We start from the raw sequence: 15,966 nt of genomic DNA on the forward strand, positions 1-15,966 counted from the left end.
AGGTGATTGAGTATCTTTTACGTGCCAATATTCTCTCGACAGGTGCATAGTAAGTAGTCAGCATAGTCCACACACTGTTGTATGTACGATTTTGTGTGCTTGACTGAGGGATAGGAGTGTCAGCATCATCACATTGGGGTGGCTGGACATGTGTACTGTCAGAAGGATGGTCAGGAGGCATGTAGTGAACTTGTTTGCAAGCCGTAAGGGCACAAGATGAAAGGCTTGTAGGAAATTAGCACTCGGGACCAGCTCCATAACATCAGCAATGATGAACATCACATGAAGGTTGTTGCAAAGCCGAGGTCTAGAGTCTGTGTCTGGATATCCCTGACAGAGATAGGAAAGCCATTAGCAGCTGTCAAGCAAAGGAATGAGTCTTAAGATGTAGACAAGGCAGGTGAGTGAGGCGCTGTGCTGATCTGTGATCTGCTTGCGACCAGGAAATGTAGTCACTGTTGCGGTCAAGGACGTACAGATGGTTGCTTGGAGTGACTTTGAAAGCTAGCAGGCAGATAGCAACTTTGTGTGTGTTGAGGTGGCTTACACATTGTTCATGGTTTTGGGGCACCTCTTGCGGACCGTGAGGTGAGTTTGGGTAGCCATGAGGTTGATGACAGAGGTGCCCAGTGTCACTGAACCAGACATTGTACCATCCGAGGTAAGACTGCACATGCACGGCTGCTGATGTACTGGGAGTAAGAGCTGGAACTGAGTTTGTTTTGTGAACATCAGAGGCAATGGCTGCTGTAAAGTCAGTGTCGGGTGGGGCCAGTAGTCTCAGTGACTCTCAGTGGCTACATAAGGCCGTGTGCATGGCAGTGCAGTTTTCATATCCATACCTCTGTTGGGAGCTTTCTTGATGTTACGCCTATGTCAAGAAATGGCAAAAATGTGCTCAACCAGAGCAGGCGGACTTTGGGAGACTGGTTACTAATGGCAGGTAAAGTCACCTGCACCTGGGATGGGTGCTTGAATAAACCATCTCATCGGTCATGATACGTGGGTATATTTTGCTGTGAAGATGCTGCTGCAATTTGGAGGGGTTGCCATCCTGTAAATTTACCTGGTGTAGTTGCTCTTTGAGAGTCAGAGCATTATTTTGATGGCCTCCTATTTGTCCATAGATGGTGGTTCCAGGATGAGTCATAGATACCGTTAACTTGGCTGTCAAGGTGGATGAGTAGTGTGGTGTACTTTGTGTTGTTCATGATGATGGCATTGGAGTGAACATGCTTTTGATGATCGTGAACCACCGACATGGGTTGTCCATGAGGAATGGCAGAAATGTGAGCTGCAAAGCAGTTGACTGTTCAGTTTGGTGATGTGCTTGGAATTTGGCTGCAGAGCATGGAGAGGACTGTGGGTGGGTGTTGGCTGGTAATGCAGGTGGCTGCATGGGCTGGAGGACAGGCCTTGCAGCATAGATGAGGCAGCATGTGTATTGGGTGCACATGTGTCTGGTGTGTAGAATAACGGTCACAATGTGGTCGGCACAGGTCAGTGCTCCAGGTCATGAAAACGTTGACAGATTGTAGGGGCAGATGTTGCACTGCTAGAATCTGCAACAAAATCAATAACTGGATTGTCAGTTGCATTGCACTGTTGTGCCCTTACGATTTCTGATTAAGTTGCAATGTAAGAAAGGTCACTGTCACTTTTAATCACTTGGGTAACACACAGAGTACTGTCCATGTCTGTTAACAGTGAAGGGTGCAAGAGTTCAACAAAATTTGTGGTCAGCATAACACACCGATGGTGTGATGACCACATTGTCACGATGCAAATTTGCACTATTTTAGTGTTCACTCAAAGTTCCAGGCCACCAGTTTGAACTCTGGTACATAGTGATAGTGAGTGATAGATAAAACAGTAGCACAGAGTATACAACACACTTTATTTTATATAAAATCGATACATACAAGTATACACTGTATAACACACTTAAAGTCACAGAGCAAACTGAACTGCTATGGTCAACCATCAGGGATAAGACTGCGAGCTGTTGTCTGGCCAGCAATACTAACATTCCCACAAATTTGATCAAATAAATATTAAACTAGCAACAGGATATAAACATCATCCATTTAGTAAACTGAGGAAGCAGAAGCCTTTTCTGAAACAGCAACTTTCTTTCTCATATACATGATTAAATTTAGTAACATAATGGCAGTTTATTGCTAATATAACTTGCAGATTACGTTTCTATGATATTTTTGTGTTTTGCTAAAACATATCTTAACTTGTTCCACATCCCTGAAACTTTTTCTTCTTGATTGTTTTTTGTGGAAAATGATGAATGAATGAAAGAAGTTAGGAAGGAAGGAAGGAAGGAGTGTCCGAATGAAAACAGGTCATGCTGTAGCCCCTTTCATCTATTTGTGTGAGATGAAATATTGTCAAGCAGCCTCTGAAATGGGTAGCTCAATTTGACATGCAGAACACTCCTCTGATCCAATGACACCAGTGTACAGTATTTGCAATCTGTGCACATCAGAATGACAAAAGTTTTGCTCTTGAGTTACTACCAGTAGTTCATGGTTTGCTCTCTATATTTGGTAATAATACAATGTGTTAAGTATCTTGTAATTTTGTTCCTCTGAACTTCAATTTCTAAGAAGTTTATGTGTAATGACAAATCATTTATAAATGAGTACTAATGATATCATAATTAGCACACTTAAACAAAACAATGACAATAGCTGAAGCAACAACATCAAGAACAATAATTCCTTTGAGAGGACAAGAAAATCTTCACACATGTGGACTGCAGAATGAGCATGTGCAGACAGAAACTATGGCAGAACTGTATACATTCTGAGGAGTCCTGATCATGTAATAAAGTTTGTCAACATTTAATTGCACACCAGAGGAAAAAAATTGCAGTACCAAAACTGAAAGTAACAAAGCAGTTTCTGTGGTAGTCAATGGTCAAATAAAGTGCTTATAAAATCCTTCACTGTGGCTTGCCGCATCTGAGACACACAGTCAAGACATCACAGCAATAACACCCTGTTCAATATATGTGCTGCTGCATGTAAACTATGACTTGGAAACTGACTCTTGGCTACTGGCAATGTTCTTTTTATTGTGACATTTCCTGCTTTAGCATAGAGTTGACATGGCTATTAATAGGTTTGGCATGGTTAACATAAAGAGCAGCTGGCTGCTTTTCCTGTCACCACTCCATTAATCACTGAGACTGTCAGCAATATTGTGATTCATGTGAGGGTGAGAAAAGTTATTATTTTTTTTTTTAATTTTTGCAAACTGTGTAACTGAAGCTGGACCTCAGTACCAGCATAGTGTTCACCTAGTGGAATGTGGGAAACTGCCTAGAATCAAATCCCTACTGATCAGCACACCAACACGACTGCTATCATCAATTTGCAGGGTGGTTTCAATCTGGGACCAGCACACCTTGCTGCCCCAGAAACAGCACTTTGACATGCATGACTGTCTGGGTAGGTCTCCAATCCACTGACAATAATGGAGGTTTACAATGTTTTGAAAACATTACTCACATTTCTAGCACAATCATGGGAGTGCATTCTATGGATGGTTGCAAACAGATTTTATGTGGACACCTCCTGTTATACACAAAGTTTGGTGGTCATGGATTTCACAGTTTTAGATCATAGCACTTTATTTTATGTTATTTTATTTAAGTTTGCTCACACATTTTGTAGATTAGTTCTGCCAAACTGATAAATATATTCACTTCAAATTTGCTTAACAGTTTTTAATAAGCTCAGAATGTCTTCATAAATAATTTTGAGTTTTGTTTATACAATCCACACATTTTCATTGATCTCGTATATTTTAAAATGCTTGCACAGGAACCATCAAGGGAGGATGATGAACTCATAAGAAAAACTCGACCACGTGTGGTAATGGCACCAGCACTCTCTCTTGACGATGCTGCTGAAGTACTTGGAAAGAATGAATTAGATCTACTACTTGCATACACTTACAACTCCACTTGGGGTAAAGATTCAAAGGAAGCTGCTCGTTGTATTCCCAAGAAACCTGTTTTAAATACGACATATGAGACTAATGCAGATCAAGTAAGCTTTCAAAACTTAGTTAGTAACTTGAATGTACAACATTTAAGAAACATGGGGGTGGGGAAATGCAAATTTTAAGATGTGGTAGAATAGAACTTCATTTTTTACCGTGCAAATGTTAGAAAATCACTTTTAAAATGCACAGAAGTACATTAAAATAATGTTTTAAGAAGTCTAGATTTCAAAATCTCTCCCCCAGAAGGTCACAATACTGGAACCTCCTTTTTTTTTTCAGAACTAGTCTTGTGTATTATGTAACATGGGCTGCCACAACATGTGTTTTTCATTTTACAACTGAGTTTAAGAACTGATTATGTGAATGATTTTTCTTTCATCAGGGACCACAGTCATGAGTATTCTATGTATGGAATTTCCACTATTTGAGTATGTGTTTTAATATTCATTTATTTCACACTATTTCAGTTTCAGCTGTGGTGCCATTATCAAGATCACATTATGTCCGACATGTTTAAATGCTATGTCATCATCAAAATATTATGACACACATCAGGTCACACAAACCAGTGTTGCATTATGGGACGTGAGTATGAACTGAAAGCAGATGTTTCAGCTGACACTGTGCATGCTATAGCTGAGTTTTGGTCATCATAAACACAACACAGTGTGATAAAGTGTTTCTGCTATGTACAGTGTCAGTCCCACTATATAATTTTAGTTTGTACTACATTCTATGATGTGATGATTGGTGTATATGACCAGATATATGTTGTAATAGTGCCATTTTCAATAATAACATATAAAAGGTGAAATCGTGATAGTATGAAATAAATGGATATTAAAACAAACAGTCAAATGACACAAATTTCATTAAAATTATTACAGTAAGTTTCTTGCCTACTGTAATATTTGCAACTGTGATAACTGAGGACTTATTAAAAAGGAAAACAAAAATCCTGAAGGAATGGAGACAATGTGCTTGCAAACAAAGAAGCCCTCAGCACCTTTTAAGAACATTGTAATTAACCCTTTGATGTTGCAAGCAAAATAAGTTTAGACAGGAGTTCTCTCCCTTTAAGAAATATTTTTACATTATCTGGTATTGTTTTCAATCTAAAGTGGCCTGATTTAACCAACATCATGTACGTGGTTATCTCAGCATTTATTACAGTATTACTACATCCATAAATTGTTTCCTTTGCATTTTAAAGACTGAATATAGCCCATGAAAGAAAAGTAGGAGATTCAGTTGTTTCTGTAGTCTGTTTGGGGATTGGTTTTAAGAATATGCAACCGAATTCATTGGTATCCAGTGAATGAAACCATGAAGAAACATTGTAGCACACTACAACATTGTAAATGAATAGTTGAGAAATTTATTTTTTTCCACTGTTTGGTTATTTTAGGCTTCCATATTTTCATATTTTCATTTAAATATCCTTAAGAGGGGCAGCAGCCTTTTCAGTAGTTGCAGGGGCAACAGTCTGGATGATTGACTGATCTGGCCTTGTAACATTAACCAAAACGGCCTTGCTGTGCTGGTACTGCGAACGGCTAAAAGCAAGGGGAAACTACAGCCGTAATTCTTCCCGAGGGCATGCAGCTTTACTGTATGGTTAAATGATGATGGCGTCCTCTTGGGTAAAATATTCCGGAGGTAAAATAGTCCCCCATTCGGATCTCCGGGTGGGGACTATTCAAGAGGACGTCGTTATCAGGAGAAAGAAAACTGGCAATCTGCAGATTAGAGCGTGGAATGTCAGATCCCTTAATCAGGCAGGTAGGTTAGAAAATTTAAAAAGGGAAATGGATAGATTAAAGTCAGATATAGTGGGAATTAGTGAAGTTCGGTGGCAGAAGGAACAAGACTTTTGGTCAGGTGAACACAGGGTTATAAATACAAAATCAAATAGGGGTAATGCAGGAGTAGCTTTAATAATGAATAGGAAAATAGGAGTGTGGGTAAGCTACTACAAACAGCATAGTGAACGCATTATTGTGGCCAAGATAGACACGAAGCCCACACCTACTACAATAGTACAAGATTATATTCCAACTACCTTTGCAGATGATGAAGAAATTGATGATGTATGACGAGATAAAAGAAATTATTCAGGTAGTGAAGGGAGACGAAAATTTAATAGTCATGGGTGACTGAAATTCGAGAGTAGGAAAAGGGAGAGAAGGAAACATAGTAGGTGAATATGGATTGGGGGAAAGAAATGAAAGAGGAAGCCATCTGGTAGAATTTTGCACAGAGCATAACTTAATCATAACTAACACTTGGTTCAAGAATCATAAAAGAAGGTTGTACACATGGAGGAATCCTGGAAATAATAGAAGGTATCAGATAGATTATCTAATGGTAAGACAGAGATTTAGGAACCAGGTATTAAACTGTAAGACATTTCCAGGGGCAGATGTGGACTCTGACCACAATCTATTGGTTATGAGCTGTAGATTAAAACTGAAGAAACTGCAAAAAGGTGGGAATTTAAGGAGATGGGATCTGGACAAACTGATTAAACCAGAGGTTGTACAGAGTTTCAGGGAGAGCATAAGGGAACAATTGTCACACATAGGGGAAAGAAATACAGTAGAAGAAGAATGGGTAGCTCTTAGGGATGAAGTAGTGAAGGCAGCAGAGGATCAAGTAGGTAAAAAGACGAGGGCTAGTAGAAATCCTTGGGTAACAGAAGAAATATTGAATTTAATTGATGAAAGGAGAAAATATAAAAATGCAGTAAATGAAGCAGGCAAAAAGGAATGCAAACGTCTCAAAAATGAGATCGACAGGAAGTGCAAAATGGCTAAGCAGGGATGGCTAGAGGACAAATGTAAGGATGTAGAGGCTTAGCTCACTAGGGGTAAGATAGATACTGCCTACAGGAAAATTAAAGAGACCTTTGGAGAAAAGAGAACCACTTGTATGAATATCAAGAGCTCAGATGGAAACCCAGTTCTAAGCAAAGAAGGGAAAGCAGAAAGATGGAAGGAGTATATAGAGGGTCTATACAAGGGCGACATACTTGAGTACAATATTCTGGAAATGGAAGAGAATGTAGATGAATACGAAATGGGAGATACAATACTGCGTGAAGAGTTTGACAGAGCACTGAAAGACCTGAGTCGAAACAAGGCCCCGGGAGTAGACAACATTCCATTAGAACTACTGACAGCCTTGGGAGAGCCAGTCCTGACAAAACTCTACCATCCGGTGAGCAAGATGTATGTATTGAATAGAATTGGGGAGAAGAGGAGTTTGTGGTTGAACTTGACAAGAAGAAGGGGCGGGTTGGTAGGACATTTTCTGAGGCATCAAGGGATCACAAATTTAGCACTGGAGGGCAGTGTGGAGGGTAAAAATCTTTGAGGGAGACCAAGAGATGAATGCACTAAGCAGATTCAGAAGGACGTAGGTTGCAGTAAGTACTGGGAGATGAAGAAGCTTGCACAGGATAGAGTAGCATGGAGAGCTGCATCAAACCAGTCTCAGGACTGACGACCACAACAACAACAACAACATTCTTCAGTTAATGATATGATGGCAACAGACATACTCAGTCACTGAACTTTTATTATGCAGGAAATGGAAATATGTGAAATCTTATCAGAACATCTCTCACAAAGGTGCAAGAAATTCTAGTCATATATTAAAAGCTGCCAGTGGCACCAAAGTTAGTGCATAGACACTCATTGATAACACAGCAACTGATGAGGGTCTATACCCATTATCAAAGATCCCTTTACAAAGGAAGATTCAGGAGCACAACCTCCTTTTCATTCTCATATCACTGGAAAGAAAAGTGCTATAGATATTAGTGTTAGTGGCACTGAAAAACAACTGTTATTGCAATAATTGAATAAAGCCCATGTACAGAATTAGTAATCCAGTTACTCCTTTCTTAACCACAATATACTGTATATCTGTGAACAAATATATGGTCCATACCCAGCAACTGGAAGAAAGCACAGGTTATATCCATTTACAAGCAGAGTAGCAGAAGTTACCCACAGAACTATCACTGCCCAGTACATGTCACAACAAGCCAAGGATGGCAGTTTGAGTCTGTCCAACTCCTCAACTTACTAAATTATATAGATTCCAATACCATCACACCACTAGTTGTCACCTAGTCAGCAACAGCATGGAAGAGTGCTGCCATAAGATGCTCAGAGCCATGTTATGAGATATGATCTTATTTGGACAGTAGCACTAGCGCTAATGATACTTGACTCTGCACTGCAGTCAAGCAAGATATTACCTCTTCAATGGCTCTAATGATCTATAGAGAGACACTGCAGCTTCCATCTGAGTTTTTCCTACCTCAATAGCACCTCTCTGCACCAGTATTGCTGTTTCTACTTCAATAAGTTTAGAGTCAAACTCCATGCTTCACCGAACACTGGCATCTTGCCAAGGAAATACCAATATTTTCAATCAGAAAAATTTGAATAAGTACTCACATGTTATGTCGAGCACAGACACTGTACATTGAACATTACAACCTTCTTATGCTTGACCTTACCAAGTTTTGAAGCATAATGAACATATTAAGCAAATATTATACAGTAGCAGAGCCTACAACAGTGTCACTTGAAAGGGTACAGCCTATTGATAAGCTATCATCTCAGGACCACTGTCCCCTGTCATCATATGAGATGAGCGAAGTCATAAAGCTGCCCATTTCAGCAACGCCTACACCACCACCATATTGAGAACTCCTGATGACACCTTTCCAGGACATGCCTCAGGCCTCAGGAAGCACAACTGAAGCTGGCAGTTTATATGAGGGGGGGGGGGGGGGGGAAGAGAGGCTCTATGTGGGAGCAGAAGTCCAATGATTGGTTCAAATGTAGTGTGGCTCAGTGGATCGCTGTTCAAGCCAAGTGGCACATTTCAATTAGTTTCTGGTACCATTAGCATTCACTCATGTTCTGTGCACACATTAATATTGTGTAAATGTTAAGCTGTGAAACAAATTTTGTTCTTATACAGCATTCCAAACATATGTTATTTATTGTGGTTAATATAAACACAGAGCCATAATTTGTAGGCAGTGGTCACCAGCAGGCGTTATTGATTATGGACAACCACTAGAGGCTTATCTTCAGTTTTTTCTCTCTGTGGTTGAATGTCCAAATAACATCACAGTGGTGCACACCAATTCACTGCACAATTTCTTGTGCTTGTAAGGATATAGCTCTTAAGAAATTATATAAATAATTTGCTCCTTTTTATTTTGTTTTATTCATCATATTTAGTAATAAATGTCAGTACATTCAAATAATACATCTATCTGGGCATAAATGTTTCAATGCACTTGTGTATGTATATCTACATTATAAGAGAGCATATTTTTGACTACTGAAACTGAATGATTGAGTGGCAGAGTGATAAGGAGAACAATGACTGGACATGACATTGTGATTGGTGTGATGGTTTTCGTGCGTAAATACACTGATGAAATACTTAAATTAATATGTGCCCCATATTGAAATGATGTGCAGAAAGTAGCAATAATATTGATTGAACTCAGCACCATGGTTTTATTCGCGGATGAAGTAAGATAGTTTGTGTGTATAAGTGATGCAAATTGGTGGGCCACTGGTGAAAAAATGCATGTATTCTGTATCAGGTCAGCACAGTTTGAGGACTGTTCTTTGATGTGAATGAGCCTTGAACTGTGTAGTCTTGATCATTAAACTGAAACTGTTCTATGGGTGCCACAGTTTAGGTAACTGTATAGTTGAATATACTTCATAAATACATCACTGCCACATATTTCAAACTGTGCACACTCTGGAATTGTAGCCCCGTATCAAGCTCAAGACAACAGCTGTGACAGTGCAGAAGTTTACTCATTACCTGCAACAGATAAATAACAGATCTGGACTCTGGAGACATTATATTCAATGCAGAATCATGAAATACCAACATCGCATGTCATCATCAGCACAGTATCTTGTAATTCTGTAACAGGATGAGTTGGAACCAAAGTAAAGATTTTTTGAAAAAGACTGCTGCATAAATCATGCTCTCAGTTGCAAAATTAATGTAGTTCATTCACACGTGGGACAGCACTTGGTCAGATGGTCTTTTACATTATTTAAATTTAGGTCAACCATTCTATGTTATTTACTGACAAACCTTTTGGCCGTAAACTGACAATGCACATGAAGTACTTTACATCCTATACACAAGTGGCTGTACATAGCAATTTCCTGTAGTTAAATGAGAATTGAGAAAGAGGTTTCCTATTCTGAAAAATTACAATGAAAGTGATAATGACAACACAAAACCTATTTTGAGCCATTTAAAATCACCCCTCTGTAGCTGAACAAGGAAAAATATTACTACACTAAAGAGCCAAAGAAACTGGTATAGGCAAATTCAAATACAGAGATATGTAAACAAGCAGAATATGGGGCTGGGGTCGGCAACACCTATATAAGACAACAAGTGTCTGCTGCAGTTGTTGGATCAGTTACTTTTGCTACAATGGCAGGTTATCAAAATGTAAGTGAGTTTGAATGTGTTGTTATAGTCAGCGCATGAGCAATGGGACACAGCATCTCTGAGGTAGCGATACAGTGGGGATTTTCCCATACGACCATGAACATCGGGAATCTGGTAAAACATCAGATCTCCAGCATTGCTGTAGCTGGAAAAAGATCCTGCAAGAATAGGACCAACGACAACTGAAGAGAATCGTTTAGTGTGACAAAAATGCAATACTTCTGCAAATTGCTGCAGATTTCAGTGCCAGGGCATCAACCAGTGTCAGTGTGCAAATCATTCAACAAAACATAATCGATATGGGCTTTCAGAGCCAATGGCTCACTCTTGTACCCTTGATGACTGCATGCCCAAAGCTTTACACCTTTCCTGGGCCCATCCACACTGACATTGGACTGTTGATGCCTGGAAACATGTTGCCTGGTCGGAAGAGTCTTGTTTCAAATTGTATTGAGCAGATGGATGTGTACAGGTATGGAGACAACCTCATGAATCCATGGATCCTGCATGTCAGCAGTTGACTGTTCAAGCTGGTGGAGGCTCTGGAGTCATATGGGACCCCTGATATGTCTAGGTACAACTCTGACAGGTGACACATACTTAAGCATCCTGTTTGATCACCTGCATCCATTCATGTTCATTGGGCATTTTGAAAGACTTGGGCAATTTCAGCAGGACTATGCAATACCCCAAATGTCCAGAATTGCTGCAGAGTGGCTCCAGGAACACTCTTCTGAGTTGAAACACTTCCGCTAGCCACCAAACTTTCCAGACATGAACATTACTGTGCATATCTGGGATGCCTTGCAATGTGCTGTTTAGAAGAGATCTCCGTCCCCTCACATTCTTACAGATTTACGGACAACCCTACAGGATTCATGGTGTCAGCTCCCTCCAGCACTACTTCAGACATTAGTCGAGTCCATGCCATGTCGTGTTGCAGCAGTTCTGCATGCTTGCGGGGCCCCTACACGATATCAGGCATGTGTACCACTTTCTTTGGCTCTTCAGTGTGAATTATCAATTCCACAGCTAACGATTACCATGATACACTGTACATATATAGAACACATATTTTGTAGATAAGTGGTAACATGTCAAATCTCATTTGCACTTGAATATGAATTTATAATTATGTTTTAGTCAAGTAGGCTTGGTTTGGGTTTTAAATTCATTACTGTACAAAAATTTACTTTCATAGAAAATTTCAGAAAAATTGACATGGCATAAGTTCATGTAATTTGCTTCTATAATTCGTTTACCATAGAGATGATAGATGTATAATATTCAATACGAAATAAATAATCACTGTTAATATTAGCATGAAAATCAATTTTGTAATTGAAAGAAAATATTTTTTGGAATATTATATAGCAAAACATATTTGACTATGATTTAAAGTATATGAACAGAATGTCCGATTTGTTTTAGAACACTTTTCATACTTCAAGTAATGGGAAAGTATAATTTTTAATTTAAGTTTACTGTGCTATATGTCTGTAAGTTTGAGCAGTTTCAAATAACATATTACATAGCAGAAAAATGCCACAAATAAAAGAGTCTGCTTTTCCAGTTTAACTATTAAACTGCTGTTAACATAGCTCTGTGTACTACTATTTCTTCTTCTCTTCTACCATCTTCTTCTTCTTCTTCTTCTTCTTCTGCTCCTCTTCCTCCTCCTCCTCCTCCTCCTTCTTCTTCTTCATTTATTCCAGCTGGAAAAATACCATGTTGTTCTCACTCTCATTTTCCTTGAGGTCTAAAGTTGCCTAATACATTTGTTACTGATATTACTCTTTTCTGTCCTTGTAAATTCTAGTTTTAATCTTAGTTTTTTCCTTCATGATCCCAGAGTTTTTTCAGTTTCTTATTTAGTGTGAGGATGTTTTTCCAACTGATCCCCATTTCTTGTAGGTCTCTCTCTGTCGCGTAATACTGGGTTCACTCATCCTCTTATCCAGAAAGTAAAAAACAATTTTCTTTTTTTCATTTATTTGATCAACATGTTTACAAAAGAAAGACGTCCCTAGGTTCATCACTTTCTTCTATTTATTTGTGTTTATAAATAATACAACAATGTCACATACCATATTCATCATAGTTTATTATTTATTCACTGGCTACATTAAGTTTTGTTAAAAATTTCAGGTTCGTTACCAACCAGAAAAAACTGATACTGTTGAGTGTCCTCCATATAAAGCATTGCAGGTAAAAGTCCCAACAGAAAAACCTGAAGAGTAAGTATCTTGTTTAAGCAGCAGCTATAAAGTTGTATGAAATAGAGTGAAAAGTCGTAGTCATAGCAATATACAGACTACCTACTGGGGATACAGACATATTCATTAATCAATTAGAAACACTGCTTAACGTTCTTTTCACCAAAAAAAGCCGCTGTAGTTGTCTGTGGGGTTTTCAACATAAATCTTATGAATGAAAGTAGGCTAAAAAATCAGTTCCTAACTCTATTATGTAGTTTCAATCTGTTTCTGCACATACACAAACCCACAAGAATAACATATAATACAAACAGTCTTATAGATAATATATTTTCAAATGTCTAAAGGTTTTTTGAATTACTGTTACCAGTCACAAACTCTGTTAACTATTGTATTATTTATTAATTTTGCTACATGTTTCCAGGGAGTACCTTATCTTCAGGCTAAATGGCATTACAAAGACAATTTCACGATAAGATTATACTGATGTTACATAGTCTTTTCATAAATGCTGTGGTTAGATGAGGTATTCCCTCGAAACATGTAGCAAAATAAATAAATAATACAATAGTTAACAATGTTTGTGACTGGTAGCAGTAATTAAAAAAACCTTTACATGTTTCTTGAGACAGTCACAGTCGAAAAATAGTCAAAATGACTTCAAATTATTTTCAAATGTACAATCCACAGAAGTAGAAGTAACAAATACTGATTTGGGATTATCAGACCATAATGCTCTTGTCCTCAAAATTCCTTCGTGCCACTGACAAGAAAAAATGTACTTCATGTATTAAAGAAAATTTTCCACTGAAAACTGTGTAGAATTTACGAATATCCTAACTAGCGAGTCCTGGGCAGAAGTGCTGTCCCTAACAAATACAATGCGTATAACACTTTTTCTTCAATTTTCATGGGATATTTCTAAATGTGCTTTCCAAAGAAGCTGTCAAGAATCACACCACATCACAATACAAAGCAAAGTTCTTGGCTCACAGCTGGATCAAAAACTTCTTGTGGAACTCTAAACAGACTAAATTCAAAATTGAAGACATCTACAGATCCACATTTATAGAATATGTTAAGAATTACAAGAGGGTGTATCGAAAAGTAATAGCCAAGGCATAATTTATGAGTAATGACAACTTAATAAGACAGTCTGATAACAAATCAAAAGCTATATGGGGTACTGTGAAGACTGAAACAGGAAAGAGATGCAAAGACAGGGATATCATTCTAAAAAACACAGAAAACATTGATATTAAAAAACAAGATTTGCCAAATTACATCAACAATTATTTCATAAATGCAACAACTTCATTAAGCTCAAAATTTACAAACCAAGAAAAATAGAATTTCCGAAAGCTGCTCGTAGCATGAGTATGGATCCAGCAGACGATCATGAAGTGTTTAAAGTAATAAAAAGCTTGAAACCTAAAATGTCACCAGGATTAGATGAGGTGCCTGTTTATATCATAATAATGACAGGTGCACAAATCGCAAGGCCCTTGGCATACATAGCCAACTTATCTTTTAGTGAAGGAGTGTTTCTGGAACGAAAGAAAATGTCAGAATTGAAGCCATTATTCAAAAACAGGAACAAGCATAAGGTAGAAAACTAGCGGCCAATATCCCTCTTTCCAGGATTTTCCAAAATAATAGAAAAATTAATGGATGACAGAATCAACAAATATCTAAATAACTGTAAGTTACTGTATAGAAATCAGCATGGCTTCCAGGCAGGTAAAAATTCAGAGACAGCACTAATGTGCTACACTGAACAAATAATCAAAATCTAGAAAAAGACAATAGCACAGTAGGAATAGATTTAGATGTCTACAAAGTATTTGACACTGTCGCTCATGGCATTCTTTTAGAAAAACTAGAAGCATTAGGTATTCATGGGACAGGGAAAAAGTGGTTTGAATCATACCTACAAAATAGAACACAGAATGTAGGACTGATGTCAGATTACTCCAACCACAAAATAAATTTAGTATCAGATACAAAAAAAAAAAAAAGTGGAAATAGGAGTGCCACAAGGTAGTATTCTAGTTCCCTTGTTGTTCCTTGTCTACATAAATGACATTCATACCTCAGATGGAGCAGCAAAGGCCATACGATTCGCAGATGACACTAGTGTGATAATAGGTGCACCAAAGCAAATGCTGCAAACAACTACGGATCAATTAATAAAGAATGTCCACACTTGGTTCAACCGGTTGACGTTAAATGCAAATAAAACAAATTATATGCAATTTGAGAAAATGTCAAAGTGTAAATATTAATCTGTTGTTGGCTGACAAGGCCATAGACAGAGTGGTATCAGCAAAATTGCTGGGGATTCATGTAGATGAAACTCTTATTTTTAATGACCATGTAATGAAACTTGTGCAGAAACTTAACTCAGCCTGTTTTGCTCTTAGAATTATCACAAATGTTTGAACTGCAGAAGGTGCCAGGATGGCATATCTTGGCTATTTTCAGTCTCTTTGCAACATACGGAATAATATTTTGGGGTTCCACTACTTGCCATCTAAAACAAATCTTTCTATTACAGAAGAGGGCTACCCGAATAACAACACACAGTCATCCACAGACACAATTCAAATCCTTACTCAACAGGCTTAAAGTTCTAACAGTACCATGTTTTATATGTTAGGACCCACCTTACAGATTTTCAGACAAATGCCAACTTGCATAACTACAATACCCGAAATACCACCGCACTTGGTACTCAGCGAACAGAAAGAACACACACACAAAGCCATGCGAGCCATACTGGTACAAAACTGTACAATATATTGCCAGCCAACATCAGAAAGTTAGAAGATGAAGACAGATTTAAATTAGAATTTAAAACATTTCTACTTGAACAATGTTTTTACTTGGTAAATGACTGTTTAGGCCAGTAAATAATTCTGATAATGTTTATATTATAGCCAAACTGATAACACTGTCTTTCTTCCCCTAAAGTTTCTGTTAATTTTGTGCATCTGATAGACAGCTGTTGAGTGTGGTAAAACTCTTTGCTGAGTTATTGTAGTGAATATAGGGGCTTCCTGTTTAGGAAAGACAAAAGTAATGCCTTAGGGCAAACAGACTATGCAGTTACAATACTTAGTATATATGTATATAAAGCTGTATTACTGTGTCTTGTATGACCAAGTATTATTATTTGCAATTTTTTGTATGTTCCTTTTCCATA

At 38.0% G+C, this 15,966-nt stretch overlaps 1 protein-coding gene across 1 annotated transcript; it reads left to right on the forward strand.

Moving 5' to 3' along the window:
- The first annotated feature begins 604 nt into the window (after positions 1 to 604).
- On the forward strand, positions 605 to 12,797 carry LOC124594345. Its single transcript, XM_047132712.1, has 3 exons — positions 605 to 661; positions 3,840 to 4,067; positions 12,694 to 12,797. Exons 1-3 carry the CDS (start codon positions 605 to 607, stop codon positions 12,784 to 12,786), a joined length of 378 nt encoding a protein of 125 aa, XP_046988668.1. The 3' UTR covers positions 12,787 to 12,797.
- Positions 12,798 to 15,966: the final 3,169 nt, after the last annotated feature.

This window comes from Schistocerca americana, chromosome 2 (genome assembly GCF_021461395.2).
Source record: "Schistocerca americana isolate TAMUIC-IGC-003095 chromosome 2, iqSchAmer2.1, whole genome shotgun sequence".
Taxonomy (NCBI): domain Eukaryota; kingdom Metazoa; phylum Arthropoda; class Insecta; order Orthoptera; family Acrididae; genus Schistocerca; species Schistocerca americana.

What these genes read in the sequence shown, in the direction of transcription:
- LOC124594345 (XM_047132712.1), top strand. Translation starts at nt 605, where the DNA reads ATGAGGTTGATGACAGAGGTGCCCAGTGTCACTGAACCAGACATTGTA. An exon ending in CAGACATTGTACCATCCGAG is followed by an intron (nt 662 to 3,839) that starts GTAAGACTGCAC and finishes ATGCTTGCACAG; the next exon opens with GAACCATCAAGGGAGGATGA. An exon ending in ATGAGACTAATGCAGATCAA is followed by an intron (nt 4,068 to 12,693) that starts GTAAGCTTTCAA and finishes TAAAAATTTCAG; the next exon opens with GTTCGTTACCAACCAGAAAA.